This window comes from Enhydra lutris, unplaced genomic scaffold, assembly GCF_002288905.1.
Source record: "Enhydra lutris kenyoni isolate GAN:26980312 unplaced genomic scaffold, ASM228890v2 scaffoldscaffold8, whole genome shotgun sequence".
NCBI classification, from domain to species: Eukaryota; Metazoa; Chordata; class Mammalia; order Carnivora; family Mustelidae; genus Enhydra; species Enhydra lutris.
In genome coordinates, this window is record NW_019154092.1 from 10,741,410 (window position 1) to 10,761,676 (window position 20,267).

At 38.2% G+C, this 20,267-nt stretch overlaps 1 protein-coding gene across 1 annotated transcript in view; it reads left to right on the plus strand.

Moving 5' to 3' along the window:
- Positions 1-20,267, plus strand: part of LOC111142637 (L3MBTL4, histone methyl-lysine binding protein) — a 378,206-nt gene that overhangs the window by 71,637 nt on the left and 286,302 nt on the right. The window contains exons 5-9 of the mRNA XM_022495947.1: positions 11,232-11,336; positions 12,378-12,513; positions 14,669-14,760; positions 16,231-16,385; positions 17,474-17,550. Coding sequence (XP_022351655.1) covers positions 11,232-11,336; positions 12,378-12,513; positions 14,669-14,760; positions 16,231-16,385; positions 17,474-17,550 — 565 coding nt within the window. The remainder of the gene's footprint in view (positions 1-11,231; positions 11,337-12,377; positions 12,514-14,668; positions 14,761-16,230; positions 16,386-17,473; positions 17,551-20,267) is intronic.

Genomic DNA, 20,267 nt, shown 5'->3' on the forward strand with positions numbered 1-20,267 from the left:
AGAGAGGGAAGCAGGCTCCTCGCAGAGCAGAGAGCCCGATGCGGGGCTCGATCCCAGGACCCTGAGATCATGACCTGAGCTGAAGGCAGAGACTTTAACCCACTGAGCCACCCAGGTGCCCCTCTTTTCTTTTTTAAGTTCCTCTCTGCTTTGTGATTCTCTGGGAGAGGTGCACCTTGGAGCATCTTGTTATTGGCTGGGTGCTGGTACATGTGCTGCCCCATTAAGCCCTTTCAGCTTCTTTCCCTTCACTTTATATAAGAAGAACCCTGTGATGCATTTCTCTGACTCTTAGTTTTTAACTGAAAGTGGCAGATTATATCACTTGCTTAGAGACTGTTGAAGAATTACATAAAATATATATACAGTGTTTAGCCCAATACAGCGTCTGACATGCAATTCGCTTTATTAGATGCAAGAATTCTTAAGATGACACGTGTCAGATTCTAGTCCTTTACTGTCCCTGGAACCTGCCCTCCTTGACAGCGTTCATTTAGAGCCCTAGCCAGGACCCCATCTCCCGGGACTGCGTCCTCATTGGGACTGGCCTCCCTTTGACCACAGCAGTACTCTTGGCTGCTCCCTGTGACACATGGCCTCCCAACTGAGGTGCTCGAGCTCAGTCTCCTGATCTCCTGTATATCAGGGCGAGTGTCCAGTCTGAAAACCAGGCATCACTGGAGCTTTGTCTGAAACGGTAGTGTCGGCAAGTCCTGCCGTTCCACAGCTTCCACGCTCGCTCCTCCTGCCTTTGTGAGGGGAACAGAAATGTCTCCTCGGTTGCTCTCCTTTGTCTCCAAAAACAAGGCAAAACCATGTTGATTTTGGCATTTCTGCTTTTCCTCCCCCTGCTTTTCTTCAGCGGCATCTTTATCTCGGACACTCCTTAACGTGTTCTTGTATTGTACCGTCCCTCTACCTCTCTTAAAATCTGTAGTAATCTCCTATGATTTGGGAAAGAAATACTTTGTGTCCAGATAAGGAAATTTTAGCCATCTGTAGGATGATGTGGTGGTGGTGGGGGAGGTTCATTTGGGAAGGGTTGAGAGTAGTTGGGGAACAAAGACATCTTCCTAATTTAACCCCCTAATTGCCCTAGATATGACAGCTTTATTTGAACACACTCCTGTTCTCGCTCAGCCTTCCTTAGTAAAATCCAAGTGAAAGGAATTTTAACTTTAAATTTAACTTCTGTACCCAGACCTGAATTATATTTTTAAAAATCTATTTTTTAAGATATGCCAGTACATTAAATAGAATCTGAAAGACCCGTGTCTGTGTTTTGTTTTTGATGAAGTCTGGAATTGTGCTTAGCATTGCAGGTACAGAAAGATGCTGCCATGAAAACTCATATTTGTTATAACCCCCTGTAGAATGATTTCAGACAAGTAGGACCTTTCCAACCCAAACAATTCAGTCAGATGTCAGGTTTTTTGTGCTTTGAACATGCTTCCAAATTACTTGATAATCACTGAGAACACTATCATAGTTCTCATGTAGATCTTTCTTAGATAATACTTTAAATATTAATCATTAGCCACATGATGACCATGCATGGCTTTTTTAGTAGTTAAAGTGAAAATGAAATATCTCATTATATTATGAATTCTGATATGGTTAGAATCAGATTATAGCCTGGATCTGTATCCTCTTTTTATTTACTTAAAGTGTGTGCTTATTTGATTTTCTATTTGTTTTTGCCTTCTATATGTATTTTGCTGCCCCCCAGTTTTAGGATAACCTCATTGATATTTAAGAGCTCTCCTGGGAAAGAGCACATTTTGTAAAAAAAAAAAAAAAAAAAATACTGTGTGCATTATATTCACATGTTTGATTGGGGCTTAAATCCCAAGGCATATTGGGCAGAGAAAGATGTGCGTTTTAAAACTGGACTGTAGCCTTGGTACGTGAAGTCATTTAAGCTGATTAATGGCTGGGGCTCTGAAGAACAGAGGGAATTCTCATTCATGTTCATTTCTCATGTTCTCTAAAGCTGTAAGTTCTGGGGCAAAACTGAAGATACATCCTGATCTTGCAGCTCAGATATTTTTCCTATTCTTAGAATCCACTTCTCTGTAATAGTGAGATTCAAAGTACCAGAGGCCTGGCAGATAGTTGAGCAGATCTGAAGCAGTGAGACCAGACAGTCCAATCAGGGCTGCTTTCTCCTGCCTGGAGGGGGCTTGGATCCCCTGTGAAGGCTGCTTATCTGCAATTCCAGCTGGAAGCTGAATGTCATGTTCCAAGTTGTTCAGAGGAAGAGAAATTAAAAGAAGAAAATAGTGGTATTCAGAATCAAGAGTAAACAGTTTCCACAGTTCTTCTCTTACAGTTGAAGCAAATTTATATTAGAAATATCTTTGTCTTTTTACCCTAGGCAGGTTTAGTCCCTTAGGGGGAAAAAAAAATGTGGGCTTTTGCTTTAGACACTATTCTCAGAGATTTGTGGAGTCTACTCATGTTGGCCAGTGAATTATCAGACAACTTCAGAAGTTATTTTCAAAAGTTCTCTCTAGGCAGTCCTTTATTTTATACTGTGTGGGTTCTTTCTCTTTGTTCGTAAAGATATTTGTTGGTGTAAAGCTGCCTAGATCTAACAGTATTCCACCCACTCCGCTGTGAGCTTTCCTTTTGTTTCTGAGACTGTAATTCAGTTAGTGGGTAGGTCAGGGTGCCTGGACACACACACACACACACACACACACACACACACACACACACACAGTTTCAGTGGGCAGGTCAAGGTGTCTGGATACACACACACACGCACACACACACACACACATACCCCTCAGCCAAACTTCCTACTACCAATAAGGTCAGTAGTTCTGGTGAAATGAGAATGTTTGCATCTGAGATTATAGTAGAATAGATTCACAGAAAAGCAGGAGGAATTGCATCCACTAGCTTCTAGAGAATACTTGTGTTGTGCCATGAGTTCTTTGTTCTCTTTTTGTAGAATGCTGCTTGGTATAATCTTGGCAACAGTTTGGGATACAGAATTAACCTATGAAAAATGTTCAAAATAACAAGGAAGTATCTCTAAAATGAGAGTTTAAAAATACACAACCAGCCGTCCTTCACTGCCGCCTTAACTGAAGCCTTGCCGCAAGTTATGTTTAATTATGTAGGTGACGGTTTTTCCCCATTAGCCTAACAAATAGATGGCAAAAATAGGCATCGGTTTGAAAAAGCAGGATTTGAAGCATGTCTTGTTGCCTGGCCTGTATATCCATGAGGACCAGCTGCAGGAACTGCTTGGGCCTGCTTATCGAAGACTCCTGAATATGTTATGTAGTCAGGGGATTGATGAGTGACAGATTCCCTTAAAGGACAGCCATGTGGCTCTTAATCGTTTTTTAGATATTAGGCCCTTTTGAATATCTAATGAAAGCTATTGGTAATCTCTTTAGAGAAGTGCTTATATCCATTCGCACACAAAATTTTAAAATTTAGGAGGTTTCTAGAATCCCAGAAGACATCATAGATGCCACTTCTACTCTACCATCGAAACCAAGGACCCTCTACATGAGTGCGTGTGTGTATGTATTTATCTGTATCTGTATATCTATAGATACAGGTGTATTCAAGGTCTCCATTTTCTCTGTGATTGAAACAACAGAAAGCCAGGAGGGATTCTCATATTCCTGGGAGGTTCCATTGTTAGCTCAGGTGAAAATCATAAAGGTCCCAGAAGAGAAAGCAAGGAAAGAGTTTCATAACCTTTCATATTCTGTCAGTATTTGCAGTGAATAGACATTTAAGATGAAAGATTCATTGCAAGATACTATACCTAGGGGAACATTGAAGCTGTAGTAATGCACTAGAAATTTGGAATTGAAAAGTATGTACAAAAATGTCATTGTTCTTGAGCTGTATATAGAGTCCTTGAACATATCAGTCAGTATTGAGAACATTATAAAAGTAAAAATTAACACATTATGGAAAATCTGGGTATTTCTTCCAAGCCTGAAACCTGGGTGTCAGTTTAAAATTCCCTGCCTTGGGGCGCCTGGGTGGCTCAGTCAGTTAAGCATCTGCCTTCGGCTCAGGTCATGATCCCAGTGTCCTGGGATCGAGCCCCACATGGCATTGGGCTCCCTGTTCAGCGGGAAGCCTGCTTCTCCCTCTCCCACTCCCCCTGCTTGTGTTCTTTCTCTCATGTGTCTCTCTCTCTCTATCAAATAAATAAATAAATCTAAAAAAAAAAAAATTCCCTGCCTTCTTCGTCCTTGTCCAGGCGCCTGCCATGTTCTGGAATGGAATGTAACTTTGCAGTGAAGCATGCAGACCAGGGTTTGAATTCTCATTCCAGCTTTTTTACTGACTGATTATGCAAGTAGGGTATATGTATCTCATGCCTCAGATGCGACATGGGGATTGTAGGGTTCCAATACAGGGGATTTTAAGGCTTCAATGAGCTGAGGTAGATACTATAGATGGCACATGGCAAATTCTCAATTATCGGTAGATATTAAAAACCTCCTTAACCATCTTCCTTATTTCTAGTATTCTTATTTTTTTAATTAATTCTCTACACTGCCACTAATAAGATCTTTATAGAAGGAAGAATTTTTTTTCTGCCCTCTGCTTAAAAGCTTTTGCTAGCATTTCATCAACCAAGAATAAACTGAAAGGTCCTTGATAAGACCTTACATAAGGCTTCTTGTGACCTGTGTCCTGTCTTCTTGCCTAGCATCGTCATCAACTTAATTGTGTGTGTGTGTACTGACTTTTAAATTACAGTGCCATTTAAAAAGTCTATCAAGACAGAAGAGTATGAAAGTTTTAAAAGGCTTTCCCTCTGTTGGTACCCCTCTCTAGGTGAACCACTCAGAATAATTTGACATGTATACTTCCGTGTCTGTATGTATGTAGTTATGTGGATAGGTGAATGATGGTTATCTAAATAGTTGTGTTTTACTCATCTGGTGATTGCTTCATGTTTATGAGTACGCTACAGCTATCATGACACCTTTCCAGATTGAGGCCTGTATCTTGCTTTTTTTTTTAAAAAAAATATTTTAAGTCCTCTCTATACCCTTTAACTTAACAATCCGAGATCCAGAGTCACATGCTGCTCCAACTGAGCCAACCGGGTGCCCCTGTCTTGCTTTTGTAGTAGCTGCACTGTCTTCCATTGTATTGTGTCTGTTTTCTCTCCATCTGAAATTATTTTTACATACGTTGTTGTGGTAGGCATATAACTGAGTTTTTCTCCCCAAAGGATAGTTATGTGCATGTGTCCTAAGGACCTTTATTTTGATTCTCCTGACTTAAAATGCCACCTTTACTCTGTATTAAATTCTCATACAACATTGGGCGATCATTTAGTGGTCAGATAGCATATATTCAGACCATCAACTTTGGTTTTTTGTTTTTTTTTTTTTTAAAGCTCATTCTAAGTTTTAATTATGAAGATTTAAAAATGTTGAAGTCTTTAGTCAGTGAATGGGATGGTGTTGATTTACTATACTGACTACTCGCTCTTACACTAAAGCCAGATATACACTGTGGTCTCAGGCATATTACATAACCACTTGTGCCCCAGTTTCATTCTCTGCAAAATGTGCATAATGCCTATTTCATAGGACTTTTATGACGATTTAATGAGTTGGTATTTGTAAAGTGCTTAGAACAGGATTTGGCCCAGAGTTAAGTGCTACGTATGTGCTCGTTGTATAAAAGCCATCTGTATATGGCCTGATAACGGATAGCTCAGGCTCTATACCCATTCCTTCATATTCCTTATTCTTCATTTTTGCTTATCGAGATTATTATATATTGTTATTAGAGGTTGTTGGCTATCATAGCAGGTGTTTGATGGTTCTTCAGATAGATCTCTTTGGTCCTGGATATATTGATTAAACATAAATTCAGAACATTTTGTTTTATCAGCTGCTAAGCCAACAAGAATACCACCCTCAAAACCCAGCAGATGGACTCTCTCTGCTTCTTGTAACTTCTCTTTGGTTGTATTTGTTTTAGGAAAATGTTTCTTTATGTTCCCTTTGGCAGTGTTTGAATGATTTTTTTTTATCCCATCAATAACATGATTTTTTTTCCCTCACTGAGTAAAGAAAATCATCAAGTGTTGACCAAGAGTTAAATTTTCTGTGGTCAGGCTGTCTATATCCCAGTTTGCCTGCATAAGACTTCTTGTGATCTCACCTGTCACATTTAAAATTGTGACATTTCAGCCTAGGAGATACACATGGAGACAGTTTGAGATTTTTGAAGATGTTGCTGAGATAAACCAGAGAAGAAGATCACTGGACTCATGGCAGTGGTCTTTGGTGTTATAAGGAATCTTACCTCACCATCTGCATATAAAATCTGTATGAACGTCTTTCTCTTTGACAGCCATCCCATGAAGGTTCAGAAATCAGCGGCCTGTCGTCTTGGACTGGTCCTCTCCATGGCCTGCTAGAGGTGTGTGCTTCAGCGGCTGTGACTCCCTTGCAGGCCTCATTTCTCCCATTTCTCTCGATACTGAATTAAGATCAGGAAAATATTGTTGCCTGCCAACGCTTGCCTGTGAATAAAATAGAATGCCTGTGGGCACACAGATAGGATCTTCCATTTAGAGGATTGATACAGCTCTGTAACACACATCTAGCTGCTGTTCGGCTGGTGCTGATGGCCACCAGCCTTCTGCCGCCTCCACAGAGTGTCTCAGAAACAATCAGTACCAGCATAATCTCTCTGGTCCTGTGATGAGGTGCTCAGTGTCAAACAGAGTGAAACGTCCAGAATTTCTCACAGATACCTACCAAGTGTCCAAGAGCTGTTTACAGGGTACGTTTGTGACTTTGGAGCAGAGATCTACTGGCACGCACATGTGATGAGTGCCTTATGCATTGTACTTCATAAGGGAATTCTGCTGTTAGCCTGTCTGCTTTGCTCTAGGCGTGGCGTTTTGTTTTGTTTGGGTTGGTTTTTTTTTTTTTTTTTTTTCCCTAATGCTTGGGCTTATTTTATTTTTTTAGTAATAGTATGCAATTTGTACCTGCTTTTGCTATGTGGTATAGAACTTGGAATAATTCTTTTTATCATTACTGACAAACTTCATTATTTTGCAAATGTCTGGGGAAAGAAAATGATGAAATAAAACAGCTTTACTTCTGTGCCCAAGTGTACATGGCACATCCTTGGAAATGCCTTCCATGGCCTTGAGCTGGGTTTTGTTTTGCTTGTTCTGTTTCCACATCTGTCCTCTAATGTGGAACAAACAGTTGGCTGGCTTTCAGAAGATTTGGGTCCTTAGTTACGATCTGCTACCAAACAGGTTGTGTGACCTTGAGAAAGTCTCTTCACCTCTCTGGGTTTGAGTTTATTTAACTTTCTAAAAGTTTTTTTCAAGTCTACAGACCTTATGATTTTTTTATGACTGAATTTAACAGACTATTGTTTGCTTTAGTGTGTGATTCCAGTTCCCTTTTGTCACCATAAAATATAATTTTATAGCACAGCTATCAATTGTGTTCATAAAATACATGATTTTTAGAAAGAAACAAAATTAAATCTGCTATGAATAAACCATTAAACAGAAAAGAGACTGATGAAAGACAATGCTGTTTCTCACTAGAAGCTGCCTTTCAGATTGTAAAAATGAATGTTTTGTCTTTTATTTGAAACCCTCCAAAGAAGCCGTGACTATTGTAGCCATGTAGTGTTCCTTGCAGTGCTACCTGAAGCTTCCAAATTTTACTTGAAAAACCTTCTGAAAATGCTGTCAAGAATAACGTTGCTCATCCTAACTCCCAGCTCTGAATTATTGTCAGTGTCTTGAATTTATCATTCATCTGTGAAAAGAGAGCACAGTCTGTTCCATATAATCCTGGTTCCTTCCTGTCCCCAATTTTCTATCTTTCGGTTTTGTTAAACATGAAAAATGTCCTCTCAGTTTTTACAGTTTCTTAACTTTCCTTTCAGAATTATTGATATATTCCCTGTAGTCTTTCCTGTTCTGTTGGTTTCTTATCAGTGTTGTGTGTACGCACATGCATGTGTGTGCCGTGTTTTTGAAGTTAACCAAGAAATTTCAAAGCAGTGAACAGGAGGCAGTCACATAAAACCTGTTATATACAGTCTGCTGGGAAACAGAGTAGATGTGAGAAGAAGGCTGGGGAATTAAACACACACATGACATTTATTTCTTGCAGAAATAAAATATTTCTGAGAAATCATTCATTCTTGCCATTTCATTTTTGGGTTTTGTCATCCTTTAAGTTTTTCCTTAGAAACTTCTAAAATGATCTGTAAATGTTCTTAACGACATCTTACAAGCCAATTCATAAAGATTTAAAAACAATTTCATGTTCGTATAAAAAAGGCACACACTCAACTGTAGAAGAAGGTTGAGTAAACTATGGTACTTACACAGAGTGGAGTATGATGTAGCTGTGACAAGGACTGTGGGCAGTCGCTGTGACCTGACATGGAGTGGTTTCCAGGAGGTGTTAAGAAATGAAAAAAGCCACATGCAAAATAGCATATATAGTATGCTACCTTTTGTGTGAGAAGGAAGGGGAAAATAAAGCAAAATGTTTTTTTTTATTTTTATAAAAAGAAATCCAGGAAGGATAGACCAGAAAACAGTGAGGGTGGTTACCTCTAAAGAGGTAGAATGGGGAGGATAGGATATGGGAGACAGAGAGACATTTCTTTGAGAACCTTTTTGTACAGCTCGAACTCATGGAAGGATATTAACATTCTACATATTAAGAAATAAAAACAAATCATTAAGAACTGAAAGCACATTTAAATCAATGAACACAACCATATTTCAAATGGATACTTTAACTGCACTAGAGAGAGAGAAAAATGTGAATCCAAGTAGGATATGAACATGGTTTTTAACTGCATACCCCATTCGTGGACAGCAGAGCAGGGAGGGAGAATTGCAAACAAATCCTGAAATCTTTCTGTAGATTTGTTTATTATAGTACTGTGGGTAAAACAGTCCTGAAACTATAGTAGATGCTATAGGATTTAGTATATGAGTAAATGTGCTGACCTGGTTAGAGGAGAAAGACAAAAATGGATGGGAAAAGGCAGAATGAACCCTTTGGGGTGGTCTGGGATTAGACATATCAGTATGAACTTAGGATTTGTAAAATATACATAAGTATGCATATACATACATCCATGTGTAAATATTTGTGTATGTATATGTATGTGTGTTTTGTATGTAACTGTATAGTGAATTGGGCAACACTGTCATTGTGTGATCAAAATCAACAGCACCAGTGAGAGGATGCATGGGCGTCCTGTGGCTCCAGAGGAGATATCCTGAGGACTCTTGTCACCCATGTAACATACTGGCAGAGAATGCATGACTGAATCTAATCATGGGGAAATGTCAGACACATCTGGAATGATGAGCTTTCTGTTTAAAAAAAAAATGGAGGAGGGGAAAGACTGTTTTCTTTAAAAATGTTGTTGTTGTAAGAGATAAAGAAATAATATGGAAAAAGTTCCAGATTAAAGGAGACTAAATAAACATATCAACTAAATTTGATATCTGACCCTACCTGAATCACATTGTGGAGGGGGAAGGTGTTATAAAGTGCCTTGTTGGATAAATTGGAAACACTGGAATATGAATTGAAGATTAGTTAAAAGTTTATAAATGTTACGTTTCCAGAAGTTGATAACTGAATTGTTGTTACATAAGAGAATGTTCTCATTCTCAAGGGAGCTACACTGCCTGCTCTTAAGGGAAAATCATTTAGTATTTAAGGGTAAAAGGCCCTCAAATGATTCAGAAACAGTCATATATACATGTGGATGTATATGCGTATCTATATTTATATCAGTGTACAGGCACAGATACGAGAGAGAGAGAGAGAGAACACAAATGGTAAAACAAAGAGGTTTCTACTGTTGTTAACAATAAAGGAGTCCAGGCAAAGGCTATGCATGTTCTTTGTATTATTTTGTTCTTGCAGCTTCTCTTTTAAGTTTGACATTACATTCAAATGAAGAGATTTATTTTTCAAAAGAATAAAAATAAACATTAATGTGTTAACCAGTAATAAAGAGTAATAAAATTAGTGATTAAAAAGCGGCTCTTGTTCTAATAAAACTAGATTTTAATCATCATTTTCTGTTAGCATTCCTATAACTTACTTGAAGTTAAGAGTAAATTGACTAGTAATGCTGAATCTGCTCAAAACTGCTCAAAAATAATGATAATTTGCTAGGTTGTGGGAAACAAGGCTAGTATTAAAATAATATGAATGGGAGCACATTAGAAAGTCTATTACAAAGTAGATTCCATTTGCAGTAGCAGTAAATATTAAAAGGTACACAGAAATAAACATAAGAAAGCATTTTTGAAGCCTATTTGAAAATTTTAATAACCAATGATGTCGATTCAAAAATTTTAAGAACATCTTGGACAAATAAAATGATTAAGTTAAATGGAGAGGGAACAAGTTCCTGAATTAGAAAATTCAATATGATAAAGGTTGCTCTCCATATAGAGTCATAAGCAAATAAGTCGATGTGGTATAGGAAGATATACCAATGAACAGAATAGAAGGGCCAGAAGTAGACTCACAAATGTGTAGAAACATGATATAACAGAGATAACTTTGTTGATAATGGAAGTATGGACTATACAAAAAATTTTGTTGAATAGTCTGTTTTCTGTATTAAAAAAATAGATCCTACCTCACACCATAGAACAAAATTAATTTCAGTTGCATTGTAGATTTAAATATGAAGAACAGAAGTTTTAAAAGAATGCCAGGGGAATGTCCATGTAACTTCAGGGTTGTGAGGGATTTCATAGGTTGGATGTGCACACTGAAAAGGAAATAATTGACGTATTTTACTACATTAAAAAAAATTCTCTACAACAAAGTCATAAAAAGCCAACTCACATACTGGGAATAGGTAATCATTACAATCAACAAAGGATTGTTTCCAGAGTACAGGAAGAGCTTCTTCAAATCACTAAGGAAAAATGGGCAAAAGGAATAAATGGGGAGTTCACAGGACATGTAGTTTCCATATAAACTGTTTTCTAAGTAATGATAAAATGATCAAACCATCTTTGAGGCCCAAATATAGAAAAGCAGCCATCGGTCTTTAGCTGTATCCCCGAGCCTCCAAGCCCATACCGGGAGTTCTTGATTGTATGCATAGCAACAGCAAGTGTGTTTTAATATCACATTGTGAAGGTATTTCAGTAGCTAATGTTATATCATGAAATTTCATAGGACCAATCCTTTCCGGAGCATGAAAATGGTTTTCAGGTTGGAATGAGATTAGAAGGCATTGACCCCCGACATCCATCTGTATTCTGTGTGCTTTCTGTAGCTGAGGTAAGAGATGGTGTTATTGTCTTGGGCTGAGTGCACAGTGACAGAAGAGAATTTTCTAGAGAATAATGAATTTGAGTCCTTTCCATTATAAACAAGTTCTAGTACATCATGGATGTATTTTAGTCAGTGATGGGTGAAATATGTTTCTTAATGAATTTTTTTTCCTTCTGTGAAGATTAATCTTTTAATAAGTCCCTCATCACTAGCAGTTATCCTTGATTAAGTTGGTAAATAGTTTTCATTTGAGGTTGATAACAATCAGTGAATCCCACAGTGTTACTTTTGTCTGTTAAAAGAGACATAATTATTCAAGTTTTAGCTGAACTGATGAGAAATGTGTATGAAAAATATCCAAGCACATGAAATATCTATTTATATAAATGTAAGCATTTTATGAAAATTACTTAGAATGAAGAGCCACTGATGAAAGTAAATGGCTTATAAAATGTAATATTTACTAAACATTTTATATTATTAAAATGATGGAAGACCTCTATATTTTTAATTACCTCATGTAAAAAACCCTATTCACTTAATTTAGTGATTGATTATAGCTATTAAACTTATATAGCATGTCTTAATGATGTATTCTACACTGTTTTATTTATTTCCTTAATTGAGTATGCTGGATCCATGTGTTAGAGTTGAAATGAAGACATACCCATTTTGGTTTTGCTCTGTACTTTAGCTTGCATACTGTTGTGGGACAGCGGGAGATGGGGTTTCCAAGAGCAATATTTGAGAGGTATTGAATGAACAATCAATTGATGGAGGTGTAAACACCTCAGATTTCTAGACTGAGTAAAAGGATAATTTGTTTTTTACAGAAAAAAATCTGGATGCTTGAAAGATCGTGTCTGTCAGCATTTTGTTTTCAGATGTCATCTCTAAATTTGCCTTTTAATACAAGCACATTTGGATGGAAGGGTTGGTTTATATTATGTTGATAGCACTGACAGAGTATGTGAATATTTTGTTAATTTTGTGTACTCTTCAAATGCGTGACACTTAATGAAGGATTGCAAACGTTCCATTTTACAGGTGTGTGGTTACCGCCTCAGACTTCACTTTGATGGTTATTTAAGCTGCTATGATTTTTGGACCAATGCCGGTTCCCCTGACATTCATCCAGTAGGGTGGTGTGAGAAGACCAAACATGAATTGCACATCCCTAAGGGTAAGCCGGGATGGAAAGAGAGTTGGTTTTATTTTAACAACATTTCATGAAATACTAACAAGAGAGCCTGGTGTGAATTGATTTTCAAACTGAAAGTTTAATCCCCTCAAAGCAGTAAGACTACAAGGATACCATTTTTAGAAATGAATAAATGTCTTTAAAAGAAAAGCAATGGGGGTGTCTGGGTGGCTCAGTCAGTTAAGCATGTTCTGAGGGTCCCAGGATCGAGTCCTGATCAGGCTCCCTATTCAGTGAGGAACCTGCTTTTCCCTCTGCTCTCTGCTCATGCTCTCTCTTGCTATCTCTGTCTCTGTCTCTCTCTCAAATCAATAAAATCTTTAAAAAAAAATAAAAGCATCAATGACTGCTTAGGGCAAGTATGTTGATCAGGTACCTATGGCAGAAATAAAATCTTTTGACTTAATATAAAGTTTATTAAACCTGAGATGGAATAAAGAAACTTATTTTACATCATGCTTGAAATGAACTGTTTCACTTAGTCACTGATACCATATGGTGAGGAAACTCGATTCACTGTATATCATTTGTTTCAAACAAATCATGGAAAAGACGTAACTATGAAAGAAAGAGGATTTCACTGTCTACTTCCTTTGTTTTTTTAAGATTATTTATTTATTTATTTACCAGAGAGAGAAATCACAAATAGGCAGAAGTAGGCAGAGAGGCAGGCAGATAGAGAGGGAGAAGCAGGCTCTCTGCTGAGCAGAGAGCCTGATGGGGGGCTCGATTCCAGGACCCTGGGATCATGACCTGAGCCGAAGGCAGAAGCTTAACCCACCCTGAGCCACCCAGGCCCCCCTGTTTACTTCCTTGAATCAAAAATCTCATCTTTGTCTCTTGTTATGTGCTAGAGGAACCTGGGCCTGGCAGATGTGACTGAAGCCTTTTTTTTTGCTGTGTGCTGGTGAGGTGAGGATTTGATCAGTTGAGATACCCATGGGCCTATTTCCTTGCACAGCAGACTTCTGTGTACCGGCTTCTGCTCAGTTGCCAGAGTACTGGATGACAGTGGCACTTCTGGAGTTTGAGTACAGCCATTTTACTGCCCAACTCAGAGTGGCCTTTGGGGATCCACCCCTGAGACTGATGGCAGAATCCCTAAGATTGCTGGATTTCATGAAAGTTGGTCACGGGCTCATTTTCAGTCGGTTTTTATGGAGCCCTTGCTGTGTGCTGGCACTGGGGATAGAGCTGTGAATAAAATAAACCACCTCTGTCTTCATGGGGCTTTCGTTCCAGGGTGGGGGGCGACAAGTCTTAGACGAAGGTGAGGTAGGGTGGCAAGCAGTGACAGGGTTGGGGGATGGGACAGACTGCATGCTGAAGAAGGGCATGAGAACGTGATGTCCCACAGACAGGTGGATGAATGAGGGAAGTCAGGGAGGCCTCCCTTGAGAGGGCTGCCTGAGAATGTAGACGCCCTGGGGCTACCAGGTTGAGGAATCCCAAGGAGGTGAATTTGGCTGGAGCACAGAAGCAAGGGCAAGGTGTGGGAGATGAAGTTAGAGGTGTAGCGCTGTGCAAGGAGCCTGACTTTTGTTCTGTGTAACATTCAACCAGAAAGTTTATTGAGCCCCTCTTGTTTGGGCCAACCCTGTGGGAGCCACTTTAGGGCACACAGAGGGGAGGATCAGTACAAAAGGCAAAACCCACAAAGATAAGCAGCAGAAAGCTGTCACTGCCAAATGGTGTTTGAAATGTGAGGGGGTTTCTATAATGTCCCCAAGTGCCTGGAACCCTGGATTGTTGCATCATCAGGACCTCTGATGTTCTCAGTGACATGGCTTCTTCAGGAGTGACCAGGAGTTCAGGAACTTCTGTCTCTTCCCTCTGCCCATTTTGGAAAGCCTCACTAAGAGATGAGACTCCCATCAGGCCATCAGCAGACCAATTCTATATCTTAATGAATTTAAACAATTTATAAGGGCATGATATGCATGATGGGAAATCACGTCAACAGTTTTGAATTTCATACGTTAAAAGACATTGAAACAATTTAGAGATTTTAACTTAAATCATTTGTGGTCTACTACAGGACTTTGAATTCATAACAGAAGACTGAAGAAGGTTAATATATTGAATATGCACATGGTTATATTCTGTGGGTATTTTGAATAATCCATACTTTTTTTAGGTTATAGAAAAGATAAATTTGTTTGGATGGATTACTTGAAGGCCTGCAAATTGCAAAATGCTCCCAAGAAATTATTCAGAAACAGAAGTTCTGTAAGTATTTTCTTCCTCAGTATAAATCAGATTTCTACTTGAGCTTAGATTTCTTAAAATTCACTATATATTCTGTTGTATTTTTTCAGAATCCTTAGCTTCATAAGACTTTTCTCACTTAATTTGTCCGTTTCCTATAGGTGTATCCCAACCCACCTTTAAATGTACAATTAAATACTTTATTTAGATGCAGAGAGTTGAAGACTTTATATTTAAATCCTACTAAAATTTAAAATGCCTTTTGGAATGGTTTTTCCTTCTTGATTCCAGTGAGTTATTCGTTTGAACTTAGTTTGGTGGTTTGAGACCAGTAGATACCACAGGTAGACTTTGAATAAACCCAGCTTAGTAGGATTTCTGTGTAACGAGAATGAAGGTGACATTTTCTACAGATTCAAGGAGCGTATGAAGATACGAAGATTTGGGTGTAGCACATTTGTTATGCCATCTGTGGCCCCAGTAACCTGCCAGCTCTTCAGGAGAGAATGAGAATAAGGTGCAGCCCCTGCCTCCTCTGGGCCCGTCAGCCTGTCGCCCCCTTCACCCCCTGCAGTGAGGCCACCTACTTGGGAAGGGGGCAGGGAACCCTAGGGTTGCTCTGCCACCTACTGGCTGTGTGTCCCTTTGTAGGACACTCACCCTGATCTTGAAATCAGTGTTATACAACTGCTCTGTGTGTTTCATAGAATTTTATCAACAAAAGGGAGTAATAGAAATGGGAAATTGCTTTTAAAGATGTAAAGCGCTAAAGGAAAACAAAAAGCAGGGCTCAGTATAGACTGTAAAGAGGTAGGAAAAAAACATTTTCTAGTCCCCAGATCCCAGGACTGGCTAATTACACTAGTATAAAAAGTGGGGTTTTGTTATTGTAATGTTACTTTAAATCATAGTCCTTACTGTTTTTTACTATGAAAAAATGTGTATAGATACTAAAAAAAGCATTTGGATTTTTTTCAAGTATAGGTTTATTTATGGATTCATGCATGTGTTTCTTAAATATCGAGAAAGCCACTGTTTTCAGATCTCTTCAAAGTAAATGATAATTTTGGTGCTAAAGAGCCTATCTTCACTACTTCTCCAAATACTGGTATTTGGAAACTGTTCAAGTCTGTGGGGAGCAGAGAAAATTATTTGATACTCTTGTATCCAGTAAACATCATATTTTTAAATTAATATAATTTCTTCTAAGAACTGAAAAGGGAAAATAATGATGATGAGGGAAATATAACTTACCTGCACAACAAAAAAGAAAAAGTACAAGGTAAAAGCTAGTTTCCTGGGTTTTTGTTAAGAATGCTAATCTGGTAACAGTTTGTTGGAATATTTGTACTAGCATTTGCTGGCTTCATTCTGGAGGGTAAGTGTTGCCTATAGACTGTTCTCATGCTAAACATAGACGTTTTGACAGTAGCTCAGTCCTATCTGGTGTCCTGTTTCTTTTTGTGCCTCTCCCCTCTGGTGCTGTGTTAGAATGGGCCAATGCCTAAAGAATTTCAGGTTGGAATGAAGCTGGAGGCCGTCGACAGGAAGAACCCTTCCTTGGTGTGTGTGGCAACCATAGCAGATATTGTTGAAGATCGCTTACTAGTGCATTTTGACAATTGGGATGATAGTTACGATTACTGGTGAGACACCAATGTGCATTTTACTTCTGTGTGTTCATGTTTGGTGTTAAGAATTTATTTTCCTTCCAGTCCTGTCACTGTCCTTGCTGTTCTTAGAGTAATGAACATTGGAATTTAGTGGTCAACTTTTCATGACCTTCTCTTCTACATGAATTGCTGAATTAAAGTGCCCGAGAAACTTCTCCACTCTATGAGAGGTTACCTAATGAGGCCTCAGCTGAAATAATATGACCAGGTCAGGGCACTTCACTGTGTTGTGTCTAGTTTGTAAGGGAGGCATTTCTATGAAGAGGAAGTGAAGAACTTGGAGCTTTTTTTTTTTTTTTTTTCCTGAAAAATGTTGAACTCAGCCTGTCATATTTTAGAAAGGGAAGATTCATGGGGAGAATGGAGTGAATTATTTGAGATCCTGTGGGGAGCAGAGAAAATGTATGCTACAATACCATTAAACTAACATTGCATGAGTTACAAAAGGCTTTCTGGGTAAAAACCTGAAATATGGAAGAGGGAATGGCAAAAATAACTTTTGTAGCATTTCTTCGCAGTCTATCCTGAGAAACCGCCAAGTCTCTGCCTAAGGCTACGGCTCTTCATGTGCATGAAGGGGGTCCTATTCTCTTCTTTGAACTAAGAAGCAGAGCATGGATTAATTGTTCTGTGTGTCTCAGAATGGTCTGGGTTTCTTGAAAAGGAGAGGTTGGAAATTGGAGGCATATGGAGTCTGGTCTGTCCTGTTAAACTTGGGCTGGCCTATTAATAATTTTCCTTTGCTGCTAGTAGGAAGTGGTGGGAGAGGCTTATTAAAATGTTCACTCTTTGGGGATAACACTGGCAGTTCAGGTTCTAGTCAAAGTCTTTCTAAGAAGTACTTTTATATTTCAAGAAAGTTAGGTAAAAGAGAAGTTTGGTCACTTAGCTTAAAAAATATAGTACTAAAAATTACTTCTAATTTTATTTAGCTATAAAATATTTTAGCTATGTAATTACATCTTCCATGGTGTCTCTTAGTATGTAGAATGGTCATTACTCTTGGATTATTTCTCTCGCTTTGACCTGTGTAGGATCTGAAATAGAATCCTGTTTTGCAGGTGTGATGTAAATAGCCCTTATGTTCAGCCAGTTGGTTGGTGTCAGGAGAACGGAAGAACTCTGATAGCACCCCAAGGTAAGTGGACTGGCTGCATTTTCTTTGAAGGCATCTCTGTGTGAGTGGCGATGGCTGTTCTTATTTTTTGTTGATGCAAATCAGATTTTAATAAAAGTGTATGATAAAAATACTGTGCAAGGTTGTTTTGATTACCCAGTAACTCATGTGTCTGAAATCTGTTAGTCTTTCCCATAATGAAAATGGACTGGGTTTATAAAGATGCATTAGGCAGCCACTTTAAAAAATGTTGCTGTTCATTCCCGGGTTTTGGCACCAAAAAAAAAATAAAAAGAGAGTTGCTAAAAATTTTTATCCAATGAAATGTGTACTATTGCTGCAGATCATTATTTAAAGCTTATTTTTCCCATGTTTATCTATCTTTAACTTATGCTAATCCATTAATTGAATCATAAGTTTATTATATATTCTTTGGAGTTAAATGAAGAAATGTAGAAATCTAAGGAGTGAGAAATAAGCATGAGTCTTCAGACTTGCCAGACCTCTTTACCAAACCAACTTGATGGTTCAGCTAAACACCACAGTAGGGACTCTTTCTGGTTATTTATATTTTTTTCTCATTTAAGAAATATTAAGTATTTAGAGAGTTTCTGTATCAAATTTATGTTTTCTAATTTCAAAATTAGGTATAATGGTTGTTTAAGCTTAGCATTTTAAAAGTAAGTATTCTAGGAGAAACTGATTTCTTTCAATTAAAAAAATGTAGAGAATGAGGTCATATGGATGGCACACTCAGTGAGGGGTCCAACTCCTGGTTTGGGCCCGAGTGGTGTTCTTAGGGTGTTGGGATCAAGCCCTGTGTTGGGCTTTGCACTCAATGTGGAGTCTGCTTGAGATTCTCTCTCCCTCTCCCCTCTGGCTGCCCCTTCATCTGCCCCCTCCTGCTTATGCTTTCTGTCTGTAAAATAAATATAGAAAACTTAAAAAAAATGTGGAGCATGTAACATGCCATTCTAGAATGGAGCAGATGTTTAATGTTTTGATTTGAATGATTCTGGAAATTTGCTGTGTTTCAATGTTTTTTTTTTTTTCCTTGATACAGAAAAATGATTAGGATTTGTCATCGAATTTGTGAGTTCAGTGAAAAAAAATAAAAATTCAAAACAATCAACAAATCAAACCAAACTTAAAAAAAAAAAAACAACCTATTTAAACTCTCCAATTGGTCTAGAAAAGTTTTTATAAAATATATAACATCTTCTCAAATTTGATTTTGATATGCAGATAGATTTAGAGTTGCTTGTTCTATTTTTCTGTAAAACTGGCTAAAGCTAACTTTAGAATAATGTTCTTCAAGATGAGGTGAAATGTTCGTCAGATCTCAGAATATGTGGTTTGAGTTAGTGTGCCTGGAGGTACAGCACACTCTGTTTCCCATTTTCCTCTGCTGGAATAACTTCTCTGCTACCTGCAGCTTATTCTCACTACATTTCACGGATGTAATCAGTAGTTAAGTTCATCTCCTTGTCTTCTCGTGCTGTGTCAGCCTAGAAATAGTCTGTGCAGAGATTTTAAGAATTCTATGTCCAGAATCTTTCCATCATTAATATGAACCAAGGAGCGAGGGGGCAAAGCTCCCATACAACAGATAAGGCCAAAGCTTTCAGGCCCTGATTGATGGGTGCAGGAGAGTATTTATTTCATAAAGTCCACAAAGTACCCATGGAACTCAATCCAGATTTATGGTTTTTCCCATACAATTGATTGCATATACAAACGTCATCACTATGCCGAGATTTGAATAAGAGTTGTAGCCAACGACCAATTTAGTGATAGGAAGTCTTCACTTTGGGGTCATATTTTCTTCCCTAAGATGTAGGTTTAAAATTCTGAAGAGATTTCGTCCTGGCATATAATGTCTGAATTAGAATCTTCCAGTTAACCCACCTCTAAACCTCATCTACTTGTTAATATTCTTTTTACACATTATGAAGTGTTTTTACACACTAAAATACTGCCCTCCCCCAAGCCCTAATTTGTATAATACTTTGTTTCTCTGCAATGAATTCTTTACCTACTTTTTTTCCTATTGAGATATAATTCACTTATTATAAATTTCACCCTTTTAGTATTTATTTCAGTCGTTTTAGTATATTCACAATGTGGTACAACCATCATCTCTATTTTTTTTAAAGATTTTATTTATTTATTTGACAGAGATCACAAGCAGGCAGAGAAGCAAGCAGAGAGAGAGGAAGGGAAGCAGACTCCCTGTTGAGCATAGAGCCTGATGTAGGGCTCGATCCCAGGATCCTGGGATCATGACCTGAGCCAAAGGCAGAGGCTTTAACCCACTGAGCCACCCAGGCACCCCCATCTCTATCTATTGCCAGAGATTTTCATCATTCCCAAAAGAATATCCTCTTTTACTCTGTCACTCCTCATTCTCTCCTCTCTCTCAGGCCTAGGCAACCACGACTCTATTTTATATCTCTTTGGATTTCACTATTCTGGACCCTTGGCATTCACGGAATCATACAGTATATGGCCTATTAGGTCTTGGCTTCTTTCACTTAGTATAATGTTTCATATTGTAACTTGTCTCAGTACATCATTCCTTTTCTTTACAAATAATATTTTAGTGTATGGATATGCCACATTTTGCTTATGAATTCATTATTTGATGGGCATTTGGTTTGTTTTCACTTTTTTGACTGCTACAAGCTTTCATGCATAAGTTTTTGAGTGATGTTTTCATTTCTTTTGGCTATAATTCT